The 27,244-nt window shown below is 33.4% G+C and overlaps 1 protein-coding gene across 1 annotated transcript; it reads right to left on the reverse strand.

The window, feature by feature from the left end:
* Positions 1-2,379: 2,379 nt before the first annotated feature.
* Positions 2,380-3,703, reverse strand: LOC139518621 (beta-1,3-galactosyltransferase brn-like). Its single transcript, XM_071310097.1, has 2 exons — positions 3,614-3,703; positions 2,380-2,772 (listed from the first exon to the last, which is right to left on the reverse strand). The coding sequence occupies exons 1-2, from the start codon at positions 3,701-3,703 to the stop codon at positions 2,380-2,382; spliced, it is 483 nt and encodes a 160-aa protein (XP_071166198.1).
* Between the last annotated feature and the right edge of the window lie 23,541 nt (positions 3,704-27,244).

A 27,244-nucleotide genomic window follows, 5' to 3' on the forward strand; every position in this document is an offset into this window, starting at 1 on the left:
CATACGTAAAATAGCGATAATCATATTATAATTGGTTATCTGATATCGATTGCTTTTCTCACTTTCGATGTACCGCCTCAAGCGAGAAGATTAATATCGTTGAGATGACCAACGATAATCTATTATTATCAGGACGGTAACCTTGTGTCACATTGAGATCTTGGTGTGGTTATGGTATAGTAAAACTTTCTTATAACACTTTATGTCTATCATTAATGTAAACTTGCAATATTTGCCATCAGACATTGAACATTAGTGACTCGTCATTATAAAATTATCAAACCAACTTTTCTTACTTAATCGATTGTAGATATATATTAACTATGAAACCATGAGGTCGTTATGATTAACAACAGTCAAAATGTATGCCATATCTACAGACAAAATGATAATTAACACAATCATCATCGTAACCATCCGCATAACTCTAACAATAAATCCGTATATCAATTGAAAAATTTAGGCGGTAGTTCGAATCATAAATCTTTAATTATTGTAGCGAGTGTTGACATTTAAAATATATTGTTTTAAAATCTTTATACTTCAACTGGTTTGACGATCCCTTTACATGAAGACTTATCTTTATGACAAAAGAGATGATTTCAGCTTTACAATTGGGAACTTTCCATTTCTAAGTTGCAACATTCCAGCAGCACCTGCATATGGGGCATATATTTCCCAATTGATACGATATTCTCATGCATGCATTTCCATGATTTTATTGATAGTAGGTTGCTGCTCACAAGGAAGCTACTAATAAAACTAAGAGTTCCAAATGGTGAAGTTGAAATCACCCCTTCGTAAATTTTACGGACGCCATCACGAGTTGGTTGACTGCTATGGAATAACCGTTTCACAAATGATATCGGATATGTTACTTAAGTCATGCCTTCAATCCCCTTCCCTTTCATTAATGTGATCTACCGGATTAGACTATTAACTGGATTGGTAATAACATAAGCAACATGACGGGTGCTACATGTGGAGCAGGATCTGCTTACCCTTCCGGAGCACATGAAATCACCCCTAGTTTTTTTGTGGGGTTCGTGTTGCTTTTTCTTTAGTTTTCTATGTTGTGTCATATGTTCTATTGTTTGTCTGTTTGTCTTCTTTCATTTTTAGCCAGGAGTTGTCAGTTTATTTTCGATTTATGAGTTTGACTGTGCCTCTGGTATCTTTCGTCCCTCTTTTATCTGCAATCTCATTACACGTTTCTTTATCCCGTATTTATAAACAAAAATGTTTATAATTTTATTTTTTCTTGTCATAAAGCAGAGTGTACACAGCTTTACACAATTAGATATTTGCCTTGTTTATCTTTTACCCGAAACGCTACTGATGCTGAATGCTAATATTCATTTCTCGAAACAATAATATAACATTTTTAAGCAATGTAAAACTGATTTTTTACGATGTAGTACATATCTGATAGTTCTTCTGATTATACGTTAAATCATTTATACAACTATTCAATATACTTTAGAATGTATCAGTTGATAGGTAAACCATGGTCTGCATTGTCAATATTTTCCTCTTTAACCTTGATACTGTAAATTTATGTTCAACTTAGTAGTTTTAAAGTCAATGTTGTATCGTTCTCCATATTTTCTGTATCCAGTCGAGAAAATGGCAGTTTTCATCAGCTATCTCTTTCTATGTATGTTGTTTTGTTGCATTTCAGTGTTTCTATTGTTACGTTGTGTTTCTCTTATAAATGATGTGTTTCCCGCTGTTTTGGAACGGAACTGGATTTGGTTTTACATAACCGATTTATGAAATAAGAAGATTGAAAATTCAAGATCATTTTAATCTATCGGCAATTCGTTTATTTTCTCTCTAATGTCACTTACGATATTTTCTAGATCATCGACAGGTCTTACTATTCTAAAATATTAGGCATTGACATCATGAATCAGTGCAACGACGTCACTTTTTCACATGTTCATGTCAGTCCACGTTAATTTATCAATGAATTATCCAAACTTCATTCATATTACCGATCAACGAAAACCATGTTTTGTAAGCGTATTTTTTTTTATTTCATATTTTCCACTAAAAATACATACAGTTAAGACAAATTACCGATAAAAAGAATAATAATATTGTATTTGTTGATATAAAATTGGCTGGCATGCTTGATACTTAATCGATAACAAAAACAACAATGTCATTACTCTCTATATACTTGTTTTGAGTTTGAGAATGTGGTTTCGATGTCAAGCATGAGCAAACAAAAGGCAAACAAGAGGTATTTACGCAAAGCAAAGGCAAGCATCTCTTGATACAAATACATTTATACATTTATATTGTATATTATATTATATTTATATTAGGCAAACATGTTAACAACTAATACACATTTTAACTAATCACGTTTTTCTATTTTGTAAAAGTTGATCTAGCTTTTTTCCTCTGCAATAATCTGTTAAATTCGCCTACGAGAACATTTGGCGAGCCAAAGTCGTGGTTAGTAATCAACTTATCAAGCTTTTTAATTAAGAATCGAGTTTCAAATCTCTCGTTATGTGTCATTGTTATCGTAAGAGTTTTAGCAACCATTCCAAGGTAGACACCGTCAAGAGATATCGATTTTACGTACGGGAAGGCATTTGCAAACTTTGTAACCACGTCCATAGACAATAACATTGACCCACCACTGATGAAAGGAGGCCACTTTATGTTAAGATATTCTTCAGTAGATACGTACCATTTATTATATTTATTTCTGTGAACGTTCCCGAACTTTTGTATGCGACCAATGAACACACTTTGCTGTGCAGATTTTTCAATATCTTCAATGAGATTAATTAGATTAGGGATATTGACAAAATAGTCGTCATCTACAAATAAAACGAATTTAGCTTGCCTACTGTGGTAGGCAGCCCAGTTAAGGTAGCACAATACAAAGATTTTATAACTCCTACTCCCAAGTTTTAAAATGCTGTAACTTTCTTAATAACGTTTGGAAATTAATAAAAGTGATAGTTTTGGATAGCTAACAGATTACTCTTTCAAATTAATGCAATGTTAGTATTATGTAACAATTATGTAACCAATTATAATGTTAACTGTGTCTAAAATATTTTTCACCAAATTTCCACTTTCAAATGAAATTAGCTTCGTCATAGGTATCCCTAGAGGGTTGATTTTATTATATGTTGTTCTTATGGTCATTATCTACAAAAGGGTGTCTCAGATTTCAGATAGAATGTATAGAACAAATTTTACACCTAATTAAACATTATCTTCTTTTATGTGGTTAGGATGTTTACACTTATTAGAGATTTATGGGAGAATGGAATACCATAGAGACAATCTGAGACACCCTTTTGAAACCCATGATGTGTTGATTAAGATTTCGTTAAAATTTTCTGTATAGTTAAAGAGATGATAGAGCTAAATTCATTCAAGTGAACTTACCCACATTTTGCCACTAATTACATAATAATTGATTACATAATGATTGCATAATAAAAATATTGCATTCATTTAAAAGATTTATCTTTTATCTATCTATATATACCTCTTTTGTTATTTTCTATGCATTCATAAGAAAGTTACAGCATTTCAAAGGTTAGTGATTGGAAGTAAAACAATCTTTGTATTGTGCTACCTTAAATCCCATGATCGTTTTTAAAGTATTGTTCCGATATTGGTCGTTGAAGTCCTCTTGGATCAGATCATTATATACATTAAATTCCATCTTAATAAACGATTCGACTAGGGTGAATATTCCAATAAAAATGCTATGTGTCTCGCACTGTTTGTTAAGTTGCCCCATGTGGCTCGGATGGCCATGCGATGTCCAATTTGAAACACGTTTGATTTGACTAAGATTAGTAAATTTTGATGAGCATTATTAACAGTAAAATTACAAACAGCAGATGGCTTACTTATATATCTATATGGATGTGGATTAACATTCTTGCCAAACATTGCACCATGTTTGACAGTCATTTTATTTTTTGTCATAGTTTCCTTCTGACCATTTGTGATAGAACGTCTTAGTGAAAGATCTGTATTTGTAATTACTAACACGTTGTTTTCCATTATTGATTTTGATATTTCATTTAATGGTGACGTGGCTGTATTACTAACGTCAAGAGTATATACCATTAGAAACATTATACACATACTTGTCAACATAATACTTGCTAGTAATGAGCGAACGACGTTGTGGCCCCGTCTGTTCATGATATACTATCCTGCTGCTATTTTAGTAGTTTATAACTACATTACTTGTTTCACTCTTCAGAAAACAAAATACGGTTTACAAACCATCGATACTAAGTCATAAATATTTCAACCTACTATATTAACACATGTTTATTCAATCATAGATGAACAGATGGTAACGTCTTTATCAAGTGTCATTGATACTAGTTACCTCAGATACATTTTTTCAACTCTTCACTGATACCTTCATTCATTGATACTAGTAACCTAAGAGACATTTTGTCCACTTTTAACTAATATCTTCATTCTTTGATACTAATAATCTAACAGCGTTTCGTCTTCCACTCTTAACAAATATCTTCATTCATTGATACTAGTAACCTAATAGACATTTTGTCCACTCTTCACTAATACCTTCATTCATTGATACTAATAATCTAACAGCGTTTCGTCTTCCACTCTTAACGAGTACCTTCATTCATTGATACTAGTAACCTAATAGACATTTTGTCCACTCTTCACTAATACCTTCATTCATTGATACTAATAATCTAACAGCGTTTCGTCTTCCACTCTTAACAAATATCTTCATTCATTGATACTAGTAACCTAATAGACATTTTGTCCACTCTTCACTAATACCTTCATTCATTGATACTAATAATCTAACAGCGTTTCGTCTTCCACTCTTAACAAATATCTTCATTCATTGATACTAGTAACCTAATAGACATTTTGTCCACTCTTCACTAATACCTTCATTCATTGATACTAATAATCTAACAGCGTTTCGTCTTCCACTCTTAACAAATATCTTCATTCATTGATACTAGTAACCTAATAGACATTTTGTCCACTCTTCACTAATACCTTCATTCATTGATACTAATAATCTAACAGCGTTTCGTCTTCCACTCTTAACAAATATCTTCATTCATTGATACTAGTAACCTAATAGACATTTTGTCCACTCTTCACTAATACCTTCATTCATTGATACTAATAATCTAACAGCGTTTCGTCTTCCACTCTTAACAAATATCTTCATTCATTGATACTAGTAACCTAATAGACATTTTGTCCACTCTTCACTAATACCTTCATTCATTGATACTAATAATCTAACAGCGTTTCGTCTTCCACTCTTAACAAATATCTTCATTCATTGATACCAGTAACCTAATAGACATTTTGTCCACTCTTCACTAATACCTTCATTCATTGATACTAATAATCTAACAGCGTTTCGTCTTCCACTCTTAACAAATATCTTCATTCATTGATACTAGTAACCTAATAGACATTTTGTCCACTCTTCACTAATACCTTCATTCATTGATACTAATAATCTAACAGCGTTTCGTCTTCCACTCTTAACAAATATCTTCATTCATTGATACTAGTAACTTAATAGACATTTTGTCCACTCTTAACGAATACCTTCATTCATTGATACTAATAACCTAACAGCGTTTCGTCTTCCACTCTTAACAAATATCTTCATTCATTGATACTAGTAACCTAAGAGACATTTTGTCCACTCTTAACTAATACCTTCATTCATTGATACTAATAACCTAACAGCGTTTCGTCTTCCACTCTTAACAAATATCTTCATTCATTGATACTAGTAACCTAATAGACATTTTGTCCACTCTTCACTAATACCTTCATTCATTGATACTAATAACCTAACAGCGTTTCGTCTTCCACTCTTTACAAATATCTTCATTCATTGATACTAGTAACCTAATAGACATTTTGTCCACTCTTAACTAATACCTTCCATTTATTGATACTAGTAATCTAACAGCGTTTCGTCTTCCACTCTTAACAAATATCTTCGTTCATTGATACTAGTAACCTAATAGACATTTTGTCCACTCTTAACAAATACCTTCCATTCATTGATACTAGTAACTTTTAAGAGACATTTTGTCCACTCGTAATTAATACCTTCATTCACGGAAACATTATGAACATCTGTATATGATAATTTGTGTATAAATATTATATACAGGTCATACTACATGTTGTTATTTTCAGAATACCGAATGTATAAAGTATTTAATAAAAAGTTGTCTTTTGTTTTCTCAGTTCCGATTTTCTTCTTTCTCCTCAGAAAACGAGCTGCACAGGCGAATGTAAAAGATCTTGATCAATTTTATAAACTGTTTTTAAAAATGTGTTCGATAAAAAAGTATTGATATACTGCAGTAAACTCATACGTAATATAATCAGCCTATATTTATCTGGAGCAGCATAGAAGTTGTTACTTTGGATTAATAACCCTCTTACATAACAGATCTTTTGTAAATGAAGTCGTCTTATATAACGGATTGTATATCCGTAAGGGTGACAATGTTGATATTCACAGTTATTGGAATCTTAAGTATAGGATATCATGTGAACACTTTTCAAAATAGAGGAACGAAGTTAAGGTTTCTAGCAAAAATAACCCGGTCTACATGGCCTAATACAGAAACAATTAAAATGTCAATTTTTCTTGAACAACTGAGAGGTCTTTCCTTTTGTAATGTAAAAAAACATGTTCCAATAGACGTAGAATGTATCGAAAAGTTTTAAAACACACTGAAAATCCTTTAAATAAGGTCAAAAACACATAATTCGCTATATGGGACATGACATTGACCTTTGACCTTTTGACCTTTGTCAAGGTCAATAGTCCCCAATGTCATTGCTGAAGACCCCATGGGGCTAGGACGTTTGGTTCTTTAGTAAAAGCTGATTTTCTCTTTTCAGAAATCTAAAACAGGGGTTATGCCCCTTACAGAAAGGTAAAATCTCTTTGGTCAAAATGTAACAAAGTTGCGCATTAATGACCCAAACATTTTCCACTATACAACACTTCTGAAAGTATTAAGGTTGCTGAGATTATCCGCTAACAAGGTGTTCGGTCAAAGGTCAAGGTCAACATATACATTTGACCTTGAGTTATTTTTCAAAGTCACATGAATTGATGATGAATGGTGAAGATCCTAAGTGTCTAACACTTACGGTTTCTGAGTTTTGGTGGCCAACCGACACTGGTTAATTTTAATAGGGGCATAACCCTACCAATGAGTCATTGAATCTTTTCGATCCAAATGTAACGAAGATTGAACCAGGGTCTGGTCCTTAACAAATTTCACCCTTCGCTTTTTTTCTACCTATTACGGTTACGGTGTTGGGACGATAACAAGGTTTTGGGGTTTCGGAGGGATTACTCCGAACTGACAAAATGTTTCGACTCACAGGGTGAGTTCCGGATAGGTATTCATGACACCGATACAAAGTGTGAACATGAAAGCGACACGTCTTACGGTTAACGCGGATAAATTTGTCAAAGTTTGGCGGAAAAAGAATAATAATAAACAGAAGAAATACAGTAAGGTCTTTCCCTTTTGAAAAAGGAAAGACCTTAATTAACATACCGAAATTATCAGATAACAATGAAATGACAACAAATAAGAAGGAATTCACATAAATTTTCACTGTGTTATGGTAAACAAAACCATTTTGGATAGCGGCATATTTGTACAAATACAAATTTCGAAACTGTGCATTTAATCATTGTGAATTATCAAACAACATAGCTGATCGGAACAGAAGCGACGCTGTTTTGTTTCATCATAGTGAAATGAATAGTGTTACCATACCAAACAAAGCAAACAATCAGACGTGGATATTCATGTCAGATGAATCGAATATCCACACTAGGAAATACTTTATGAAAACGAAATGGAGAAATAATTTTGATTGGACATATAGCTACAGATCAGATTCAGATATATATCTTCCATACGGAGAATTCGCACAAAGGAGCGTACCAGCAGCAAAAACTTATTCTGATATATATATAGGGAAAAGACAAAAAATGTTGACTGGGTAGTAAGCAACTGTAATTCTGATTTTTTCAAGAAACAACTATGTAGCAGAGCTGAAGAAATACATCGATGTTGACGTATACGGAAAATGTGGCAAACCGTGTTCTACCTGGATGGATGACTCATGTTTCAAAAATTTAGGTGGTGATTATAAATTTTATTTAACTTTTGAAAATTCCCTGTGTGAAGACTACGTTACGGAAAAAGCATTTCGGTTGTATCAAGAGGACTTCAACCAATCTCCGGCGCAGAGATCATATCCGTTCCTTACGTGCTCCGCAATACTACACTTAATATGAGTGTAGTGTTACGTAGTATTGAACGGAACGGATATGTGATCTCTGCGCCGGAGATTGGACTTCAACCTAATTCCAGTTTACCAAGGAGCACCAAATGTAAAGGATATTTTGCCTGGTGGGACTTTTATACCAAACACTAGATTTCAAATCACCAAAGGCGCTGGTGGTATACTTGAAATCAGTTGCCGACAATGAAATTGTTTGTAGTAATTACCTAAAAGAGAAAGATAATTTCTGGGCAGCTCCGTATACACGACATGAGATTGTTGAATTTATATATTGTTCTGTGTGAGAAAAACTATACACGTGGTACCAAACAAGTTGGATAGCGAACAAAGAATGTCGGCATTAGATGTGTAATATTACAACGAAATCGACGTTTTTGGACTAAAAATGTGATTTATAATTTTGTAATATTGAAGGAAAAAACAATCTAAATTTACAGTATTCAACAAACCATTATTAACAAAGGATGTCATACGGCATTAGATGTATAATATAACAATGTTTTAGTTGTTTTGGACTAAAATGCGTTTTGAAATTTGCAAAATTGAAAACAATGGTTGAATTTACAGTATTTGACAAAACATTATTATGTACTATATGTTTGTTCCAATGCGATAATTATTAAAGCAAATTAAATCCATATTATAACTGACCTTGGCAGATGAATAGACCTTATTAACATTTTAATCATTACAATACTTTTACAAATTTAATTCGACACAAATTTGAAATAAAATAATTCTTACACCCCATTGCATAAGTTTGTTTCATATTTATCAAATCATTTTGACGTTGCATTCATGGTGATCAGGTCTTCAACAAATCCCGTCTTACAGTATCATCGTTGAAAGGACAGTAAGACGAGTCTCTGGCGTAAAATTATCTGGTTGCAGCAAGTTACGTTTTCCTGTTTGTAGTATTCTAATGAGTTGATTCAGTTTTTTATTCATAAATCTGAGCAATATGGAGATGTAACATTTTAACTGATTTCAGTGTGTCCAATGATTGAAAGAACCGTTTCACAAAGAAAACAAATTGAAAAAGCCTTGTATTGGTTCGTAATTTCCCTTTCTGACATTCGTGCGATCTCAGTAATACGGTATGTTCAATAACGACAAGTAAGTCAGCTGTTGTTTTTTTCGAAAGAGAAAGAAGTATGATAAGCACGAACGGTAGTTGTATGAGGATCAAACATGAAGTGGTAAAAAAAATTGTACAAAATGAGTGTTGCGTATTTAAAACCAGTCAGTTTAATATCAAACAGTTAGCGCGGGTTTGATAATAACATCGCGTACCGAACTCTTTTCTCTGTATGATTTATCTATCCTAACACTAGTTTGTGGTAACATCTACTTTTTCGCATACCATGTGTGTTTAAATTGCTCAGATTCGGATTATTTCCTCTTTGTCTTTGTCTTTGATATAAGTGATACGTAATAATGCTAGTAACTGTAAAGTTGCAAAACAATGGAAGACAAAATATTGATAAAAGGAGCAAAATCTCAAAGGAGAAAAAACTATTTATCTAATAGAGCCAGGAATGTATTGATGAAGCGATTGATTGATAGTGGGATGGAAGAATGGAGAGGTGTGGGTGGTAAAAGGACGAAATATAGGTAGGGGAATGGAGGCATGAATAAATGCAAGAATGAATTGAGGCAGAAATTAAGACAGGGATAAAGGGACGGAAGTATTGAGAACCGGATGTATAGATGGATTAAAGAAAGATGTATTGATATATAGAGGTAGGTATGAATAGTGGAGGGATGGATAAATCAATGATTGGATTAAATTAAGCTGCCATTAAACAGGTCTTATCTAGTTTTGACCTGTAAATGTCTAGTCTGGCCAAGATGACATATTCATCAGACCTTTTCTCATATATGAAACAATCATAAAATAGCAGATATAGGATTTATCTGATAAAGATAATGTTAAGTGCGTTCTGAGTAGGCATACAGACTGCTGAAGGTTTCATTTGTACCGGTTACGAGTTCATATATCTGTATATTAAATCAATAATGTTACATTTGCTCATAGTCATAATATTATCAGTACCAGTTTTACTGCACCAGGCGTGCATTTCCAAAATTCGCTCTTGACTGCTTCTTATAATTTTCTTGTTTGGGAAACTTTCCCAAAAACTTAAATGAGTGTGATGTTGTGTTTTAGAAAGTTTGTTGAGAGCATTGTTTATAGTTTATTAAAGAAAACTCAGCCGCAGAAGACTGCGTAACAGGAGCATATTATACACAATATAAATCACAACATATTTCATAATACATTCAGTATACATTTTTATATTATACATCTTCAGAAATAAATCTTTCTTTATTGCAATTTTAAATCAGACAAGCATCTTTTCTACCTTTTGAATAAAAATTGACAGCTTAGACAGCACATTATTATTACAATATTTAAGCATACCCAGTACTTTTTTAACATTCGGATATTTTGAATAATATAGAGGTATGAACTTCCCCCTTAAATCTTTAACTTCACAATTGGTACATATACATATATAGTGGTACACATCCCCAAGACCAGCTTTACAAAATGGACAAAGTCTCTCATTTCGTGGTACATTTCTCCATCTTCCTGTTTCAATGGGAAACTTTGTATTACATACCCTTAGTTTACATATATTAACTCTATGACCCCGCCTCAATTTTAACAGATATGGTTCTAAGCAAAACTCTTCTTTGAAGTGTAAATAAAATTCCCCCCTTGATGAGTTATTTATATCAGAGAACCATTTTTGAATAAACTGGTCCTGGAGACGCTACCTCACATTAGTTTTAATATAATTATAATCAACTTGCTCCGGAATATTATATACTTCACAAAAGCCACAGTCATTAAACACGGAATATACATAGTTAAACCATTTGAAATTATAACCTTCATGCTCATGCATGTACCAAAGTAACTTGTACAGTTTACCCGGTAATTTGTTATCGTTTGTTGCAAGCTTGTGCCAAAAACATACCATTTTTAACTTGATCTGCAGTTCAAGTGGAAATCTTCCAAGTTCTCCATACACCATAAAATTTGGCGTAGAGGATCACACCTCCAAAATGCGCTTACAAAACTGTAGATGTAATTTTTCAGTATTGTTTTTATTTTCAAACCCCCATATTTCCGAGGAATAGGTCAAAATAGGAACCACCAATGCATCAAATAATTTTAACTGTAAATCAGTCGGGAGTGAGATATTTTGTACCTTCTTGTATAGAGCATAAAGTGTTTTTTGAGCTTGGTCTACCAATTTTTTTTCGAACTTGAAAGAAGTTTCCCTTTGTAATTAAACAGCAGACCAAGATAAACATATGAGTCTTTAATTTCAATAATTTCATTACATAGTTTAAAAGTAACATTCTTATTAAACTTTCTCTTTGAAAAAATTACAATCTTAGTTTTTGATACATTCACAGTGAGTTTCCACTCAAAACAATATTGCTCAAAAACATTCAGAGCCTTTTGCAACCCTTCTGCCGACTCCGCAAAAATAATAGTGTCGTCGGCGTTCAGAAGAATAAATAACTTGATATACAAATCAAGATTCTCTGTAAATTTGTCATTCATAAATGTTAGACCTTCAACAGAGTTTTCATCCAGATATTCCTCCAAGTCATTCAGGTATAAGGCAAAGAGAAAAGGTGTCATTTTTTCTCCCTGTCTTACACCTACCTCACACGGGAAAAAATCTGTTTTTAGTTCTCCATTTTTAACACAAGACTTAATATCCGTATACATGCTCAATATAACTATAAACATTTTTCCACCAATGTTATATTTTAATAATTTTTGCCATAGTCCCACCCTCCACACTGTATCAAAAGCTTTTTTAAAATCTACAAAAGCGCAAAATAATTTCTTTCCCGAACTCAAATATAGTGAAATTAAAGCATGCATGATAAACATACTATCTTGCACAGAATACCCCTTACGAAAACCACCCTGGGCATCAGTTATAATCCCGATCTCGTCTGACAGAGCATTAAGTCTTGAATTAAGTATAGAGGTGAACACTTTTCCTAAATTCGATGTAAGACAAATAGCTCGGTAATTATCCAAATTATTTGGATCCCCCTTGTTTTTAAATAACGGCTTAATGATACCAATAAGCCATGATTTGGGAACGATTCCAGAATCAAACACTAAATTGAATAACTTAGTGTAAAAATGCAAAAATTGATTCACCGTGCTTTTTATATATTCGTTGACAATCCCATCTTCCCCTGGCGCTTTGCCATTACATAATTTTTTAACAGCTGACAATATTTCGTCCTCTGTAATTTCCTGATCTATAATTTCAATAACCCCCTGACTTTTTATACTATTAACTAAATCCTCAAAATCAATATCATTATCTGGAACATCGCTCTTATTTAATGACTTAAAATAATCATATAATTGATCAATAGTAATTTGGATATCTTTATCAGACCCCCCTCTATCCAATCTTTTCAAGATTTTCCAAAATTCACCAGAATCTTTTTTCTAAAGTTTACGCATGTCAGATTCTAGTGCATGTTAAAAACTCTCAAAACTTTTATTCATTTCGGCTCTGTAAACTTTCCCGCACTTTTTCATCTCATCTCGGTTCGCTTTATTTTTATTAAAACTGTAACGGTTTTTCACTTTATGGAAAAACTTTCGCTTATCTCTGCATTGTTTATTAAACCAAAGTTGGTTAGAAGAACCAGACAGATAGGTTCTTCCCTTTGGCTTAAAAACACGACTAGCAGTGCTCTTAAAAATATCACATATTTTGTCAACGACTGCATTGATTCGTTCTTTTGGATCGCTACTGTCCTCCGACAAAAGCAGTGATATCTCGTCTAGTTTTGTAACGTCACTGACGAGTGTCTCAATAAACCGGTTTTCCTTGTCTGGAACCCATCGCGCATGACCACGCTGACTACTACAATTATCATCGGAATGTGTAGTAAAAATGTTCACTGAAGCATGAAAACAAAAACATAGGCCACAATGGACATCAGAAAAAAGTGGATTGAATTCGAGAACATTGAATTCTTTTATCAGTGAAAAAATGTTGGAGGACAGTTATAAATAATCAATAAGAGATACACTATTACATGTAGTCAAGCCTATCATATATTCATTACCTGGTAACCTACTGTTACCAATATACAAATTGTTACGTTTACAAAAATCTATAAGTTAGTACCCATAGTTATTAGGCACACTGCCATCTTTTGAACATCGCTTTAAAGATACATTATTGTCACATAAATTTTGGTAATCGTACAAATATGACACAAAATCTTCAAAATCATCCAGTATATCAAAAAGACCGTCATCAGGGATGACAACATTATCTAACAATTTGGTTTTGACATTCAAATCACCAACAATTAGAGGTTGACCATCATACTTATTAACAAGTTCTATCATTTCAATTTCAACCTCTATGAACGCCTCATTGCTTGTATACTTAGTATTTTCAGGTGGAAGATACATACAACCCATTAACAAGTTTTTATAAAAAATCAACTAACCCCTTTTCCAATACTACCCACTGTACAAATTCAGAATTAGATTTTGGAAATTTCAAAAACTTTTCTAGATTACTCTTAAAACAAATAATTATACCACCCGACTTCTTTTTAAATTTTGTTCTATGCTTAGCAAAATACTTATACCCATCAGGCATCCCTAGAATGTCAAATTCATCAGTCTTTGATTCCAAAAATATAAGTATATCATACATCAGCATCAGTTCCTGAAATTCAGGAGACTTAAGCTTTGATCTCAACCCACATACATTTAGGCAAATACATTTCAGAGTATTATTTGAAAAACAATTTTTCTCAGTACTCAACAGATCACTCCTGTTACGGAGTCCATCCTAGATACTTTTGTGATGTTTACCTTGCTTTTCAGTAGATGAAGGGGTAGTATTTGAACTCAGATTGCGTTTTCGCAGAGCTGGTGTGTGAACAATTGCCTCAACTACATAAGTATTACCAAAAAATGAGGACAATTCAACAATGTATTTATCTACCCCTTTATCACTGATATGTACGCCGCTAGGGTCATTAATGTCATAAAGTGGCCTCACAGCATTACCATTTTGACAAAATATATTAAAAGTGTCAATCAGAGATACAGAACTATCCTTAGCAAGACAATTGTTTACAGATTGTGTTGTTTCATTCAATTTTAGAATGCTCTGTCCTTTGCCTTTTCGAGGAATGATAGTGCAGAGACCAATTTTGGCATTTGGAAATCTTGATTTCACACAGTTAACAGCACTCGTAGCGTTTACATTCACTTCCTCTGGGTCACTTCTATTACGAGTGATATCATTAGTCCCGAGACAAATGACCACCTTTTCGACAATTGCATCTGTGTCATCCATGATGGACAGAGTATGATTAAGAAGTTCATCTATATTCTCAAAGGAGGCACCAGACACAGACGCATTAATAACATCAGGGCTAAAATCTCCCAACCGTTTACCATTTGATGCTCCAAGTATTAAAGTTTTTGATTTTGGAATCACATGTGTGTCTTCTATACCTGTGTCACACGGTGTTATGGATTCGTCAAAGCTTTGTGACTGACCACGTCTCCCCTCAATGATTTCGTCTGCGTATTCTCCCATTTCTCGCCTTGTTTCGTCATCCTGATATTTTTCACAGTCCCGCTTTATATGCCCCATTAACAACATGTTATCAATATGTTGATATGCTAATTGCATCATTTTACAGACCAAATACGATATCGATATATTCATATTCTGGTGTCACAAAATTGAGAATGAACATGGGGAAAGTGTCAAAGAGACAACGACCATAGAACAGACAACAGCAGAAGGTCACCAATAGATCTTTAATGCAGCGAGATATTCCCGCACCCGGAACCGTCCTTTGGCTGGCCCCTAAACGTATATATATAAATATATACAAAGACTGCCATTTCTAGATATTTTAATATTAAAGAATGGAACAACCTTAACCACAGATATATATTATAAGAAGACGGACACCCACCAATACCTGAATTTTCATTCATGCCATCCTTCACATACGAAAAGAAACATCCCGTTTTGTCTAGCACGACGTGTATGTACAATTGTGAGTGATGATTTCACGAAGGAATTACGTTTGAATGAACTGAAGGTGTTTTTGAAAGAACAAAACTATCCAACCCCACTAATAGAAAAGGGAATAGAAAAGGCAAAAGCTATACCAATGACGGAACTCAGGTCCACAGCACGCAAAGAGAGTAATACAGAACTTATCCCGTTTGTTAGCACTCATAACCCGTACAATCCTGACATATTCAACGTCATAAAAGCAAATTTGCCAGTTTTACAAAAAACGAAAAAATTAAAAAAGCTTTTCCCTACAGAAAAATTCCTGAAAAGTAAAAGACAGCCTTTAAATCTTAAAAAGATTTTAACAAGGGCTAAGTTTTATGACCCAAATGGAATACAATACAACGTTTCAAAATGTAATGACCCTAGATGTGGTCTTTGTGAATACATGGCAACCGGCCCGCAAATAACATTGAAAAACGGCCAAACCATTATTCCAAATGCAGACATGAATTGCAAAACGGTAAACCTTATTTACTGTATTGTATGCAGCACTTGCAAGGAATGGTACATCGGACAGACTGGTAACTCAATTTGTCAAAGAGTTCGTGTTCACAGACAACAGATACGAGATCCATCCACACGAATGCAAGATGTGAGCGAACATTTCGAAACGTGCAGTAGTGGAAAATTTACCGTATATCCGTTCTATAAAATGAACGAATCGAACAAATATAAAAGACTGGCAGAGGAAGCACACTTTATAAAGGACTTTCAGCCAAAATTAAACGGATCTACTTAAACACGTTTGATTTATCTCCCCTTATCGTTATTGTAACGTAATAAACGTTACCAACGGCAGTGTCGTCAAGGACATTGTTAAAACGTCGCCTGAAGATTGCCAGAAGGCATGAAAGCGCTAGTGACAATATTTTAACGAACTGTTATTATTTGATGTGAAATGTAGTTTGCAAATTTAAAAATATTATTATATACATTCTGTACACCGTGTTTATTTACTTTTGCTATATATAAATATATATATATAAATATATATAATAAATGTTCTTGGGTATAGAAATATATATAGATTACTAATAAATCCATCATTTCCGGTATGAATAGTTTTAATTTACTAACACTTTCATGTTTTAATTAACAATCTTCAGATGAAACTATACATGATTAACGTAACTATGTAACGGTAAGTATATAACGTCATAGTTGTCGTTGATTATATATAAAGGGAGATAAATCGTATTATTATTAGGTATGTCCATTCCAAAGGGGAAGCAATAGTAATAATGGATTCAGACTACTGTAGATTTAAAGTTGAAGAACAACTTAATGATTCAACATTTTACTCGGAAATTCCTGACAATATAGACCATCTAGTCAAGAGAAGAATGAATACCGTACTGAACAAAAACACAACGGCAACTACGGAAAAGAAGTATGATTATTGAAAAATTTCGAAAGGAAAACGAGTAATTTTTATGGCCTTTCAAAAATTCATAAATCAAAGGAAATACAATCGACCTTAATTCTACAAACAAAACGAATACAGAAAAGTACAAAAACCGTCGGATCTTAAACTTAGACCCATCATTGCAGGTCCAGCGTGCCCCCCCCCCCCCCCACAGACTAAGCAATATTTAGACATAGTTTTAAAACCTTTTTGTAAATATGTACCGAGCTATATAAAAAAAAGGGAGACGAAAGATACCAAAGGGACAGTCAAACTCATAGATATAAAACAAACTGACAACGCCATGTCTAAAAATGAAAAAGACAAACAAACAACAGCACACATGACACAACATAGAAAATTAAAGAATAAACAAAACGAACCCCACCAAAACACTAAGGGTGATCTCAGGTGATCCGTCATGTTGCTTATGTGATAACAAATCCGGTAAATAGTCTAATTCGCATTCATGAAAAGGAAGGGGATTGTAGTTACGACGAAAGGAACATATCCGATATCATTTGTGAAACGGTTTCCATAACGGTGAATCAACTCGTGATGGCGTCCGTAAAATTTACGAAGGGATGATTTCAACTTCACCATTTGAACTCTTTGTTTCATAGCTTCCTTGTGAGCAGCAACCCTCTATCAAGAAAATCATGACAGGAAATGCAAGCACGGGAATATCGTATCAATTGGAAGATATATACCCCGTATGCAGGTGCTGCTGGAATGTTGCTACTAAAAATTGGAAAGTTCACAATTGGAAACCTGAAATCATCTCTTTTGTCATAAAGATAAGTGTTCATGTAAAGCTAAAATCATCTCTTTTGTCGTAAAGATAAGTGTTCATGTAAAGGGATCGGCAAACCAGTTGAAGTATTAGGATTTTAAAACAATACTTCTTAAAGGTCAACACAGTCTACAACAATTAAAGATTTATGATTCGAACTACCGCCTATATATTTCAATTGATATACGGATTTATTGTTAGTTACGGTGATGATTGTGTTAATTACCATTTAGTCTGTAGATATGGCATATATTTTGACTTTTATTAACCATAACGACCTGATAGTTTCATAGTTAATATATATCTACAATCGATTAAGTTAGAAAAATTGGTTTGAAAATTTTATAATGACGAGTCACTAATGTTCAATGTCGGATGGCAAACATTGCAAGTTTACAATAATGTTAGACAGAAAGTGTTATAAGAAAGTTTTACTATACCATATCCACACTTAGATGTCAATGTGACACAAGATTACCGTCCAGATAATAATAGATTATCGTTGGTCATCTCAACGAGATTGATCTTCTCGCTTGAGCCGGTACATCAAAAGTGAGAAAAGCGATCAATATCAGATAACCAATGATAATATGATTATCGCTATTTTACCTATGAAGAAGTTCTTAATTTCATTGACAACGCACGTGCTCCCCTTGTTTCTAGGGATAATTTTTCAGATCACTCGACTCCGCTGAGAAAGGCAATGATAATTTCGTAACATAGTGATCGCGATATTTAACACTACATTGACACATTATGAAAGTTGCTAACTAACAGTATGTATTTTAGTTAAAATATGCGCATGTCTAGTGCAGAAGCAGAAACTTATTAATATTATTACTGGATTTGTTATGTCATAAGCAACACGACGGGTGCCACATGTGTAGCAGGATATGCTTACCCTTCCGGAGCACCTGATATCACCCTTAGTTTTTGGTGGGGTTTGTGTTGCTTATTTTTTAGTTTTCTATGTTGCGGTATGTGTACTATTCTTTTTCCTTTTTAGTCATGGCGTTGTCAGTCTATTGTCGATTAATGAGTTTGACTGTCCCTTTGGTATCTTTCGTCCCTCTTTTAAACTGAACGAATACAATTAATCTATGACACAATGCATATACAAAATTGATAAAACATGGGAGTTAGATGTAAAACAATATCGGAAAGACAACCATCAGGTCGTGTTTCCTGGTGGTGTTCGATCTTATTTAGAATTTCACGAGTTTGCCATGTTTGATATTGCTTAGCTAATGTACAATAGGTAATACAATCAATAAAATGATAATAAACATACTAACCGAGGGTTTCTTTTTAATCAACACATTATTATAAATGAGTCAATTTATAAACTACACATGGATTATTACACCTGTTACGTAGTTTCAACATTGTAACTTTCATTGATTTGTTTTTCTCTGATAGTTTCTGTCTAAATTACATGTTGTATACATTTTTGATGATATACACACATCATAAAAATCATTAAACTACCGGCATTTATTTGCTTACAAATACAAGAATAATTTAAAGGATTACCTTGAAAACATCATGGTAGTTGGGAATTAAATTTTTATTTTTGGTTTTGAATATATAATGTTTTTGTTTTGCAACAGTACTTTTAAGACAACTGTCTTATTTTGATGTGTTCGTTAATTGATATGACCAAGTTTTTATTTGGATTTATGTTGCTCAATCTTCAGCTGTCTATGCTGTGTTTTGCATTCTGCTGTTTGTCTTTTCTTATTTTAGCAATTGCGAATTCATGTTTATTTTCGATTTATAAGTTTGAATATCCTATTTGGAATTCTTACCTTCATTAATTTAGGAAGATATGTATGATCGGAGAAATACTTTTCCTCTTTGCAAAAGAGTATTCAATATATAAAGGACTTTTCATGTAATGATACTGTTATGTAAATATATGCATTAACACAAATGTCATACACACATATTAGCAAATTAGTATTGTCTTACAAATACTATAAAATTGAGAATGGAAATTGGGAATGTGCCAAAGAGACAACAACTCGACCATAGAGCAAACAACAGCAGAAGGTCACCAATAGGTCTTCAATGCAACGAGAAATTCCTGCACACAGAGGCGTCCTTCAGATGGCCCTAAACAAATATTTACTAGTTTATTGATAATGAACGCCATACTAAACTCCAAATTGTACACAAAAAACTTAAAGTTAAAATAATACAAGACTAACAAAGGCCAGAGGCTCCTGACTTTGGACAGGCGCAAAAATGCGGCGGGGTTAAACATGTTTGTGAGATCTCAACCCTCCCCCTATACCTCTAGCTAATGCAGAGAGGTAAACGCATAACAATACGCACATTAAAATTCAATTCAAGAGAAGTCCGAGTCTGATGTCAGAAGATTTAACCAAAGTAAATAAACAAAATGACAATAATACATAAATATAGCAGTTAACTGACATACCAGCTCCAGATAGGGTTACAGACTTCATTTTTACGGTTAACATAATTCCAAGTGGTGGCTTTCTGAAGAAAAAAAACAATACAACGTCAAAATAATCGTAACGGGATCGTGTTGCAGGCCGCACAACATTTTTTTTCTCAATAAACAGGTAAATTACTTATTAGACAAAAAACAACGTCGGTGTTTGATTATTTTATATTATCAAATTCATGTATCAACAACATATAGCTTTTTAAGAAAAATCCATAGAGTAGTATTACAGATTGTACGATTTTAAGACAAACTTGGAAGGGTTTTCGCCGATTTTATGTGCTTTCTATACAAACATTCAACTATATTAAGAGAAATCTATCTGTTATATTTCAAATGTCCTGTACAAAATCATGAAAATGGCAGTTGTTATCTTAAAGTTCGTTTCTGAGTGTGTTGCACTGTCGTTTTGTATTTTTGTTTTCCTTTAAAATGTGTGTGTTTCTCTAAGTTTTAGTTTGTAACCCGAGTTTATTCTCTCTCAATTTATTGATGACTTTCGAATAGCGGTATACTACTGTTACCATTATTCGTCAGATAATAGAAGATATACATGCATTATTTTTTGACATTCAGTTGTAGTTTAACGAGCCAAGGTTTCATGCCATTTCTGCGACATTTACTGTTCCTTTAACTTGAGCCAATCTCAGACCATACGATGATTCCTGATATGTATTGGTAACAAACTACACAAAAACCTGTAAAATATTGTTTCATCTCGGTCTCTGTTGAGTGATTTATTCGACCGTCACTGATTAGTCTTGTAGTCTTGATACAAATCAGAATTAAGAAACTGAATGGGTCCATCAATGCCCATGCTACGTCAATCTTTAAAGACCCAAATGTTGCAAAAGACCTATCCGACCTCCATGACAAATATGTTGTTGTCCCCACAGATAAAACCCAAAATAACATCGTTTTTGTGTGTAAAAGTCATTACATTAACTGCTTGATAAACGAATTAGGTATTGACAATTCACTTGGAAACTCAACATATACCCTCACGACACTTACCAAAGAAGAAATCCTGGATAATCATAGGTCTGTTCTATGTTCCTTTGGAATTTCAACCAAAGATGAAGAACTGGATCTTCCATCACTGTATTGGATACCTAAACTACATAAGTGTCCTTACAAACAACGGTATATTGCTGGGTCTTCCAAGTGCTCCACGAAACCTATTTCTAAATTATTAACATCTATTTTATCAGCAATCAAAGACGGGCTTCAAAGTTATTGTGAAACTGCCTATTCTAGAGGTGGCGTGAATCAGATGTGGATACTTAAAATTTCCAAAGATCTTTTAGAGTACATACAATCTAACTCTCTTTCATCTTGTAACAGTATTAAAACATTTGACTTTTCTACTCTTTACACAAGTATTCCACATTCCAAACTAAAAGACAAATTGAAAGAGTTGGTATTGCTTTGCTTCATAAAAAAGAATGGCCAACGTCGATACAAGTATCTTGTCTTAGGTAGGGATAAATCCTACTTTGTAAAGGATCACTCTGATTCAAACAAAAAATTCTCTGAAACTGATGTTATCAAGATGCTTGATTTCTTGATTGACAACATATTTGTTACGTTCGGAGGACGTGTTTTTCAACAGACTGTCGGCATTCCAATGGGAACAAACTGTGCCCCTCTACTTGCCGACTTGTTTCTTTATTATTATGAGGCTGACTTCATGCAGGAACTTCTTAGGAAGAAAGATAAGAAGTTAGCAATAGCCTTTAACTCTACTTTCCGCTATATAGATGATGTTCTTTCACTAAACAATTCAAAATTTGGTGACTATGTGGAACGCATCTATCCCATCGAACTAGAGATAAAGGATACTACAGATACAGTTAAGTCGGCTACATATCTTGACTTACATCTAGAAATTGACAATGAGGGTCGGTTGAAAACAAAACTTTACGACAAAAGAGATGATTTCAGCTTTCCAATTGTGAACTTTCCATTTCTAAGTAGCAACATTCCAGCAGAACCTGCATACGGGGTATAAATATCCCAATTGGTACGATATTCCCGTGCTTGCATTTCCTATCATGATTTTCTTGGTTGCTGCTCACAAGAAAGCTATTAAACCAAGAGTTCCAAATGATGAAGTTGAAATCATCCCTTCGTAATTTTTTTACGGACGCCATCACGAGTTGGTTGACCGTTATGGAATAACCGTTTCACAAATGATATCGGATATGTTCCTTACGTTGTAACTACAATTCCCTTCCCTTTCATGAATGTGACCTACCGAATTAGACTATTTACCGGATTAAAATTTTGTAATCACATAAGCAGCACGACGGGTGCCACATGTGGAGCAGGATCTGCTTACCCTTCCGGAGCACCTGAGATCACCCCTAGTTTTTGGTGGGGTTCGTGTTGTTTATTCTTTAGTTTTCTATGTTGTGTCATGTTTACTATTGTTTTTCTGTTTGTCTTTTTCATTTTTATCCATGGCGTTGTCAGTTTGTTTTAGATTTATGAGTTTGACTGCCCCTTTGGTATTTTTCATCCCTCTTTTATAGACGTTACGCATAAATAGTCTGGCATAAATATAAAATTTCAATCCTCGTATCTATGATGATATAAAAAAGAAGATATGGTATGATTGCCAATAAGACAACGGTCCACAAGAGAGCAAAATGACATATACGTTAACAACTACAGGTCACATTACGGCCTTCAACAATGGTCAAAGCCTATACCGCATAGTCAGCTATAAAAGGCCCCGAAATGACAATGAAAAACAGTTCAAACGAGAAAACTAACGGCCTTATTTATATTAAAAAAAATAAACGAAAAACAAATATGTAACACATAAACAAACAACAACCACTGAATTACAGGCTCTTGACTTGGGACAGGCACATACACAAATAATGTAGCGGGATCCCAACTCTCCCCTACCTTGGACAGTGTATAAAAGTACAACATAAGAACGAACTATAAAAATCAGTTGAAAAAGGCTTAACTCATTAGATGGACAAAAACATAAGTAGACGTGGCCGGGTACTTGTACATCCCGACAACAAAAAATCAATAGAACAGATCTGAGTTTATTGACTACTAATATGTCGGGGCTTTTAACGATTTCCTTAACTAATATCAAATAATTTATCGTGTTTTTTTCAATTTAGCTTAAACATTAACTATAAATCAACACAGTTTTAACAACTGTCCGTTCCTAGATATAGATATTTCAGTATAAAACCAGAAACCTTTAATCTTTACTACAAAATATTTCTTTCCCTATTGTTAATTTTCCCTTTTTGCACGGTGGTGTTCTTTTGGTATTGTCATACGGTGTTTATATATTCCAACTCCTTCATTATGCTCGTATCTGTAGTAGGCTAGGTATTGGTCCTTTTTAATGATATTGTTTTGTAATTTATTTTAGATCCATATGTGACAGTTGAATAAACTATTATTTATCTTATTTATGTACTCCCATCAAGGTGGGGTTCGCGTTGCTAGTATATTTAGTTTGAATATCCTTTTGGTGTATGTTAACTCTCTATTGAATATGTCATGATAGTTACTTTTATAAAGAGACGTCCATCCAGTAGCAAAAAAAAAAGAAAAAAGACCAGTACATAATATATAGGCAGGGTAGACAGGACGACAAACATGACCCTTACCCTAACCCTAACACATCAGACATGAGAGGAAAACAACGAACAACAGAAGGTCAACAAAAAATAACAACAACAAAACCTTTAACATTGCTTCTAACCAAAACACCATATTTTCTTGTTGACCTTTTTTGCACGTTGACCCCTTGTTTCTTTAAGTGACAATGAACGCAAATATTAAGTTATATAATTTTTCATGAAAACAAGAAATTGTAAAGCCGTAAAACGCCTGTTTGATAAAATATTTTAGGGACATGTTTTTTCTATGTTCTTGCTACTTCGTACCTATTTTACATGTGTACTCTTAGTTTGACATTCGTCTGTGTCTATTTCAGAGCAACCCTATCCATTTCATATAGAGGTGGGTCAGTACGCATAGTCATCGATTTTCTTGAGACAACTCTCACCAGACACCAAATATTTTTTTAGACAGGTCCTTTGAATTTAAAAGAACAAGAGGAAAGGAAAAGATAACAAAAGTTGTTGATACTTATAGATTATCGTTGATCATCTCAACGAAATTGATTTTCTCGCTTGAGCTGGTACAGCGAAAGTGAGAAAAGCAATCGAGTTGAGATGACCAATGATAATCTATTTATCGCTATTTTACCTATGACGACGTTGTCAATTTCATGTCAATTTCGTTAGCAACGCCACGCCACGTGACCTCCTTAGTTTCTAGCGATAATTTTTCCATCTCAAGCGAGGAGCATGATATGAAAATTATCACAAAAAAAGATCAAAGGAAAATGCACAAAATAGCGATAAATTGTATTTCTTAACAAATTACTTAAAATAATATAGTTCTCATATTTTCCTTTATGATATCATTTCTGAAAAATGTACTTTATCCAGGAAATCATTCTAATTTAAAAACCTATATATTAACCCACCAATAATATTACTATGATTTAACAACGGTTGTGACAAGATGTTACTTGTGGCTTTGGACAGAGTTTCACACAGTGAGGTCCGTGATAAAATTAGATTTTACCAAACAGAGTTAAAATCATTTTTATTTTTGTTGAATGCTGATTTTGATAAATATTGAATAGTTGTTTTTTATCGTTTATTTCATTATGACCTGCAAAAAACTACTCCCAGGAAGAATAGTTTTAGCGTCTAAAACTTTTTCTACCTATGACAGCTAAAGTGATTGTATAAAGGAATCAATATGTGGCTTTATAATACACCATCCTCACCATTTGAAATAAGTATTTTTCCTGTAATTTTGTTACCTTTTTTTACCACACAAACCTGTATAACATAGTTTGTATCTGCTTTCATATATCTGGGGATGGATCTAGAGAAACAGTAAAACATAAAAGTAAAATTCGTAGGGCCAGATTTTTTGTTTTTGTCCAAATATAGCAATATTTCTAAATATTTGGTTGAATACGTTTAATATTCTATTTTGTCGTGTTATCTCATGGAAGATTCATACAGTAGATACGCCATGGCAATCATGTCTATACTACTTTATGGTTATGTTCCCGGTTAATAAACAGGAATTGACAATTTGGAATGTGTATATAATCAAAAGCTGAGAGGTATAACTCATCTTACTTATTCAACATTATAGGACCTACTTATCTTATCGTAAAAATAGTCAACCTTGCATAAACTATATATAATCACGTAAATTATACATATTTGTATATCATCTTATTTTACATTATCATTCAATCAATTGTTTTACATATTAAATCAAAAAGATAGGAATTAAATGTTGATAATTTTATATCAGATACATATTGAAGTATCGATCAATATTTTTATCAGTAAAACCTCGTATGATCGATAAATTGTATCTAATTGTTACAGGATCCGACACCATTTGAGTATACATGAATAAATAAGGTATGTATACTATCTTTTGAAAGAAAATCATAAGTTCATGAACATCTATGTTTTTACCTTGAATTGAAACACGAATAGGATGATTACGAAGAGCTTACAAACATACGCAGATGGACACACACACACAGGAAGTTGTTCGTCATAAATTCACATAACTATACATTTTAATGTATTAAAATAAACATAAACACAAACATGACAAATGCTCAAGTCCAACGCTTTTATCCTTTATCTTAATATCAAAGACGTGGTTACGTGATGCTATGACGTCACGTGATCATATTGTTTCACTGCTTTTATCCTACTTATTGTTCTGGTGTTTCCGGTTTTTCGTAAAACAAATCAGTTCTTCCATGGTTTGAACAATTTTATAAAATAAACTTTCCGTTTGAATGGTTTTACACTAGTAATTTTGGGGCCCTTTATAGCTTGTTGTTCGGTGTGAGTCAAGGCTCCGTGTTGAAGGCCGTACCTTGACCTATAATGGTTTACTTTTATGAATTGTTATATGGATAGAGTGTTGTCTCATTTGAACTCATACCACATCTTCCTTGATCTATTTATCTACAAGAACAACAATGCCATAGCGAAATAAAAAAAACCCGCCAAAACATTACTAATAACAACACTCCGTCTTGGCAAGATAGATGTACGTCTGTTCTAGGCCGATCAACAAATACTTGCTTCCAATTCTTGGTGCAATTGCTTCCTTTTGAGCAGCAACTCATTTTAAGGAAATCAATTGGGAAATACGTACTCCGTATATAGGCGCTGCTGGAATGTTGCTAAATGGAAAATGAACAAAAGGGAAACAAAATCATCTCTTTTGTCTTAAATTTTTGTTTTCAACCGACCCTAATTTTTAATTTCTACATGTATTCAAATTGAGAATGAACATGAGGAATGTGTCAAAGAGACACCAGCCCAATCAAAGGGCATAAAACAGCCCATGGTCAACAATTGGTCTTCAACACAGCGACGAAATTCCGCAATCGTATGCGTGTTCTGCTGACCCCTAAACAGAATAGTTCTTAGTTCATGTATGAAGTCAGCCGTACAAGAAATAAAGGAGCAAATCTGCAAGAAAAGGGGCACAATTGATTCTTATGGGAGTGTCGATAGTTTGTTGCAAAAAAACGTCCTCCAAACGTAACAAATATGTTGCATATCAATAGGTCGTTAGATACTTAAGTGAATATTGTGATAATTTTGTTTAATATACTGTAAATTCAGAAATTATTGCGATTTTTTTTATTTTTGATAATAATGCGAATGTGTGAAGATCACAATAATAAAAACTCATGATACATTTGTTGTAATGTAGATATTTTTGAAATTGCAATAATTACTATCGCATTGGTGTCCATTTTTCAATAATCGCAATAATAAATGCACGCAATTATTTCTGAATTTTCAGTAGTTTCACGTCGAATAATTGAAGAGTTTCAACGTTATGTAACATATGTTGATTTGTTTTGTAGATGCGGCAAAGGATATTAAAATTAGTTTTTCTACTTCTAGTTCTTATAATCTATGCAGACTATTGAAGGTACGCGAATGATACAACTTCAA

This window comes from Mytilus edulis, chromosome 4 (genome assembly GCF_963676685.1).
Source record: "Mytilus edulis chromosome 4, xbMytEdul2.2, whole genome shotgun sequence".
Classification (NCBI taxonomy): Eukaryota; Metazoa; Mollusca; class Bivalvia; order Mytilida; family Mytilidae; genus Mytilus; species Mytilus edulis.

Coding starts and splice junctions, on each gene's coding strand:
- LOC139518621 (XM_071310097.1), bottom strand. CDS start 3,703: ATGGAATTTAATGTATATAATGATCTGATCCAAGAGGACTTCAACGAC. Junction 2,773..3,613: donor AAACGATCATGGGATTTAAG/GTAGCACAATAC, acceptor AAATCTGCACAG/CAAAGTGTGTTCATTGGTCG.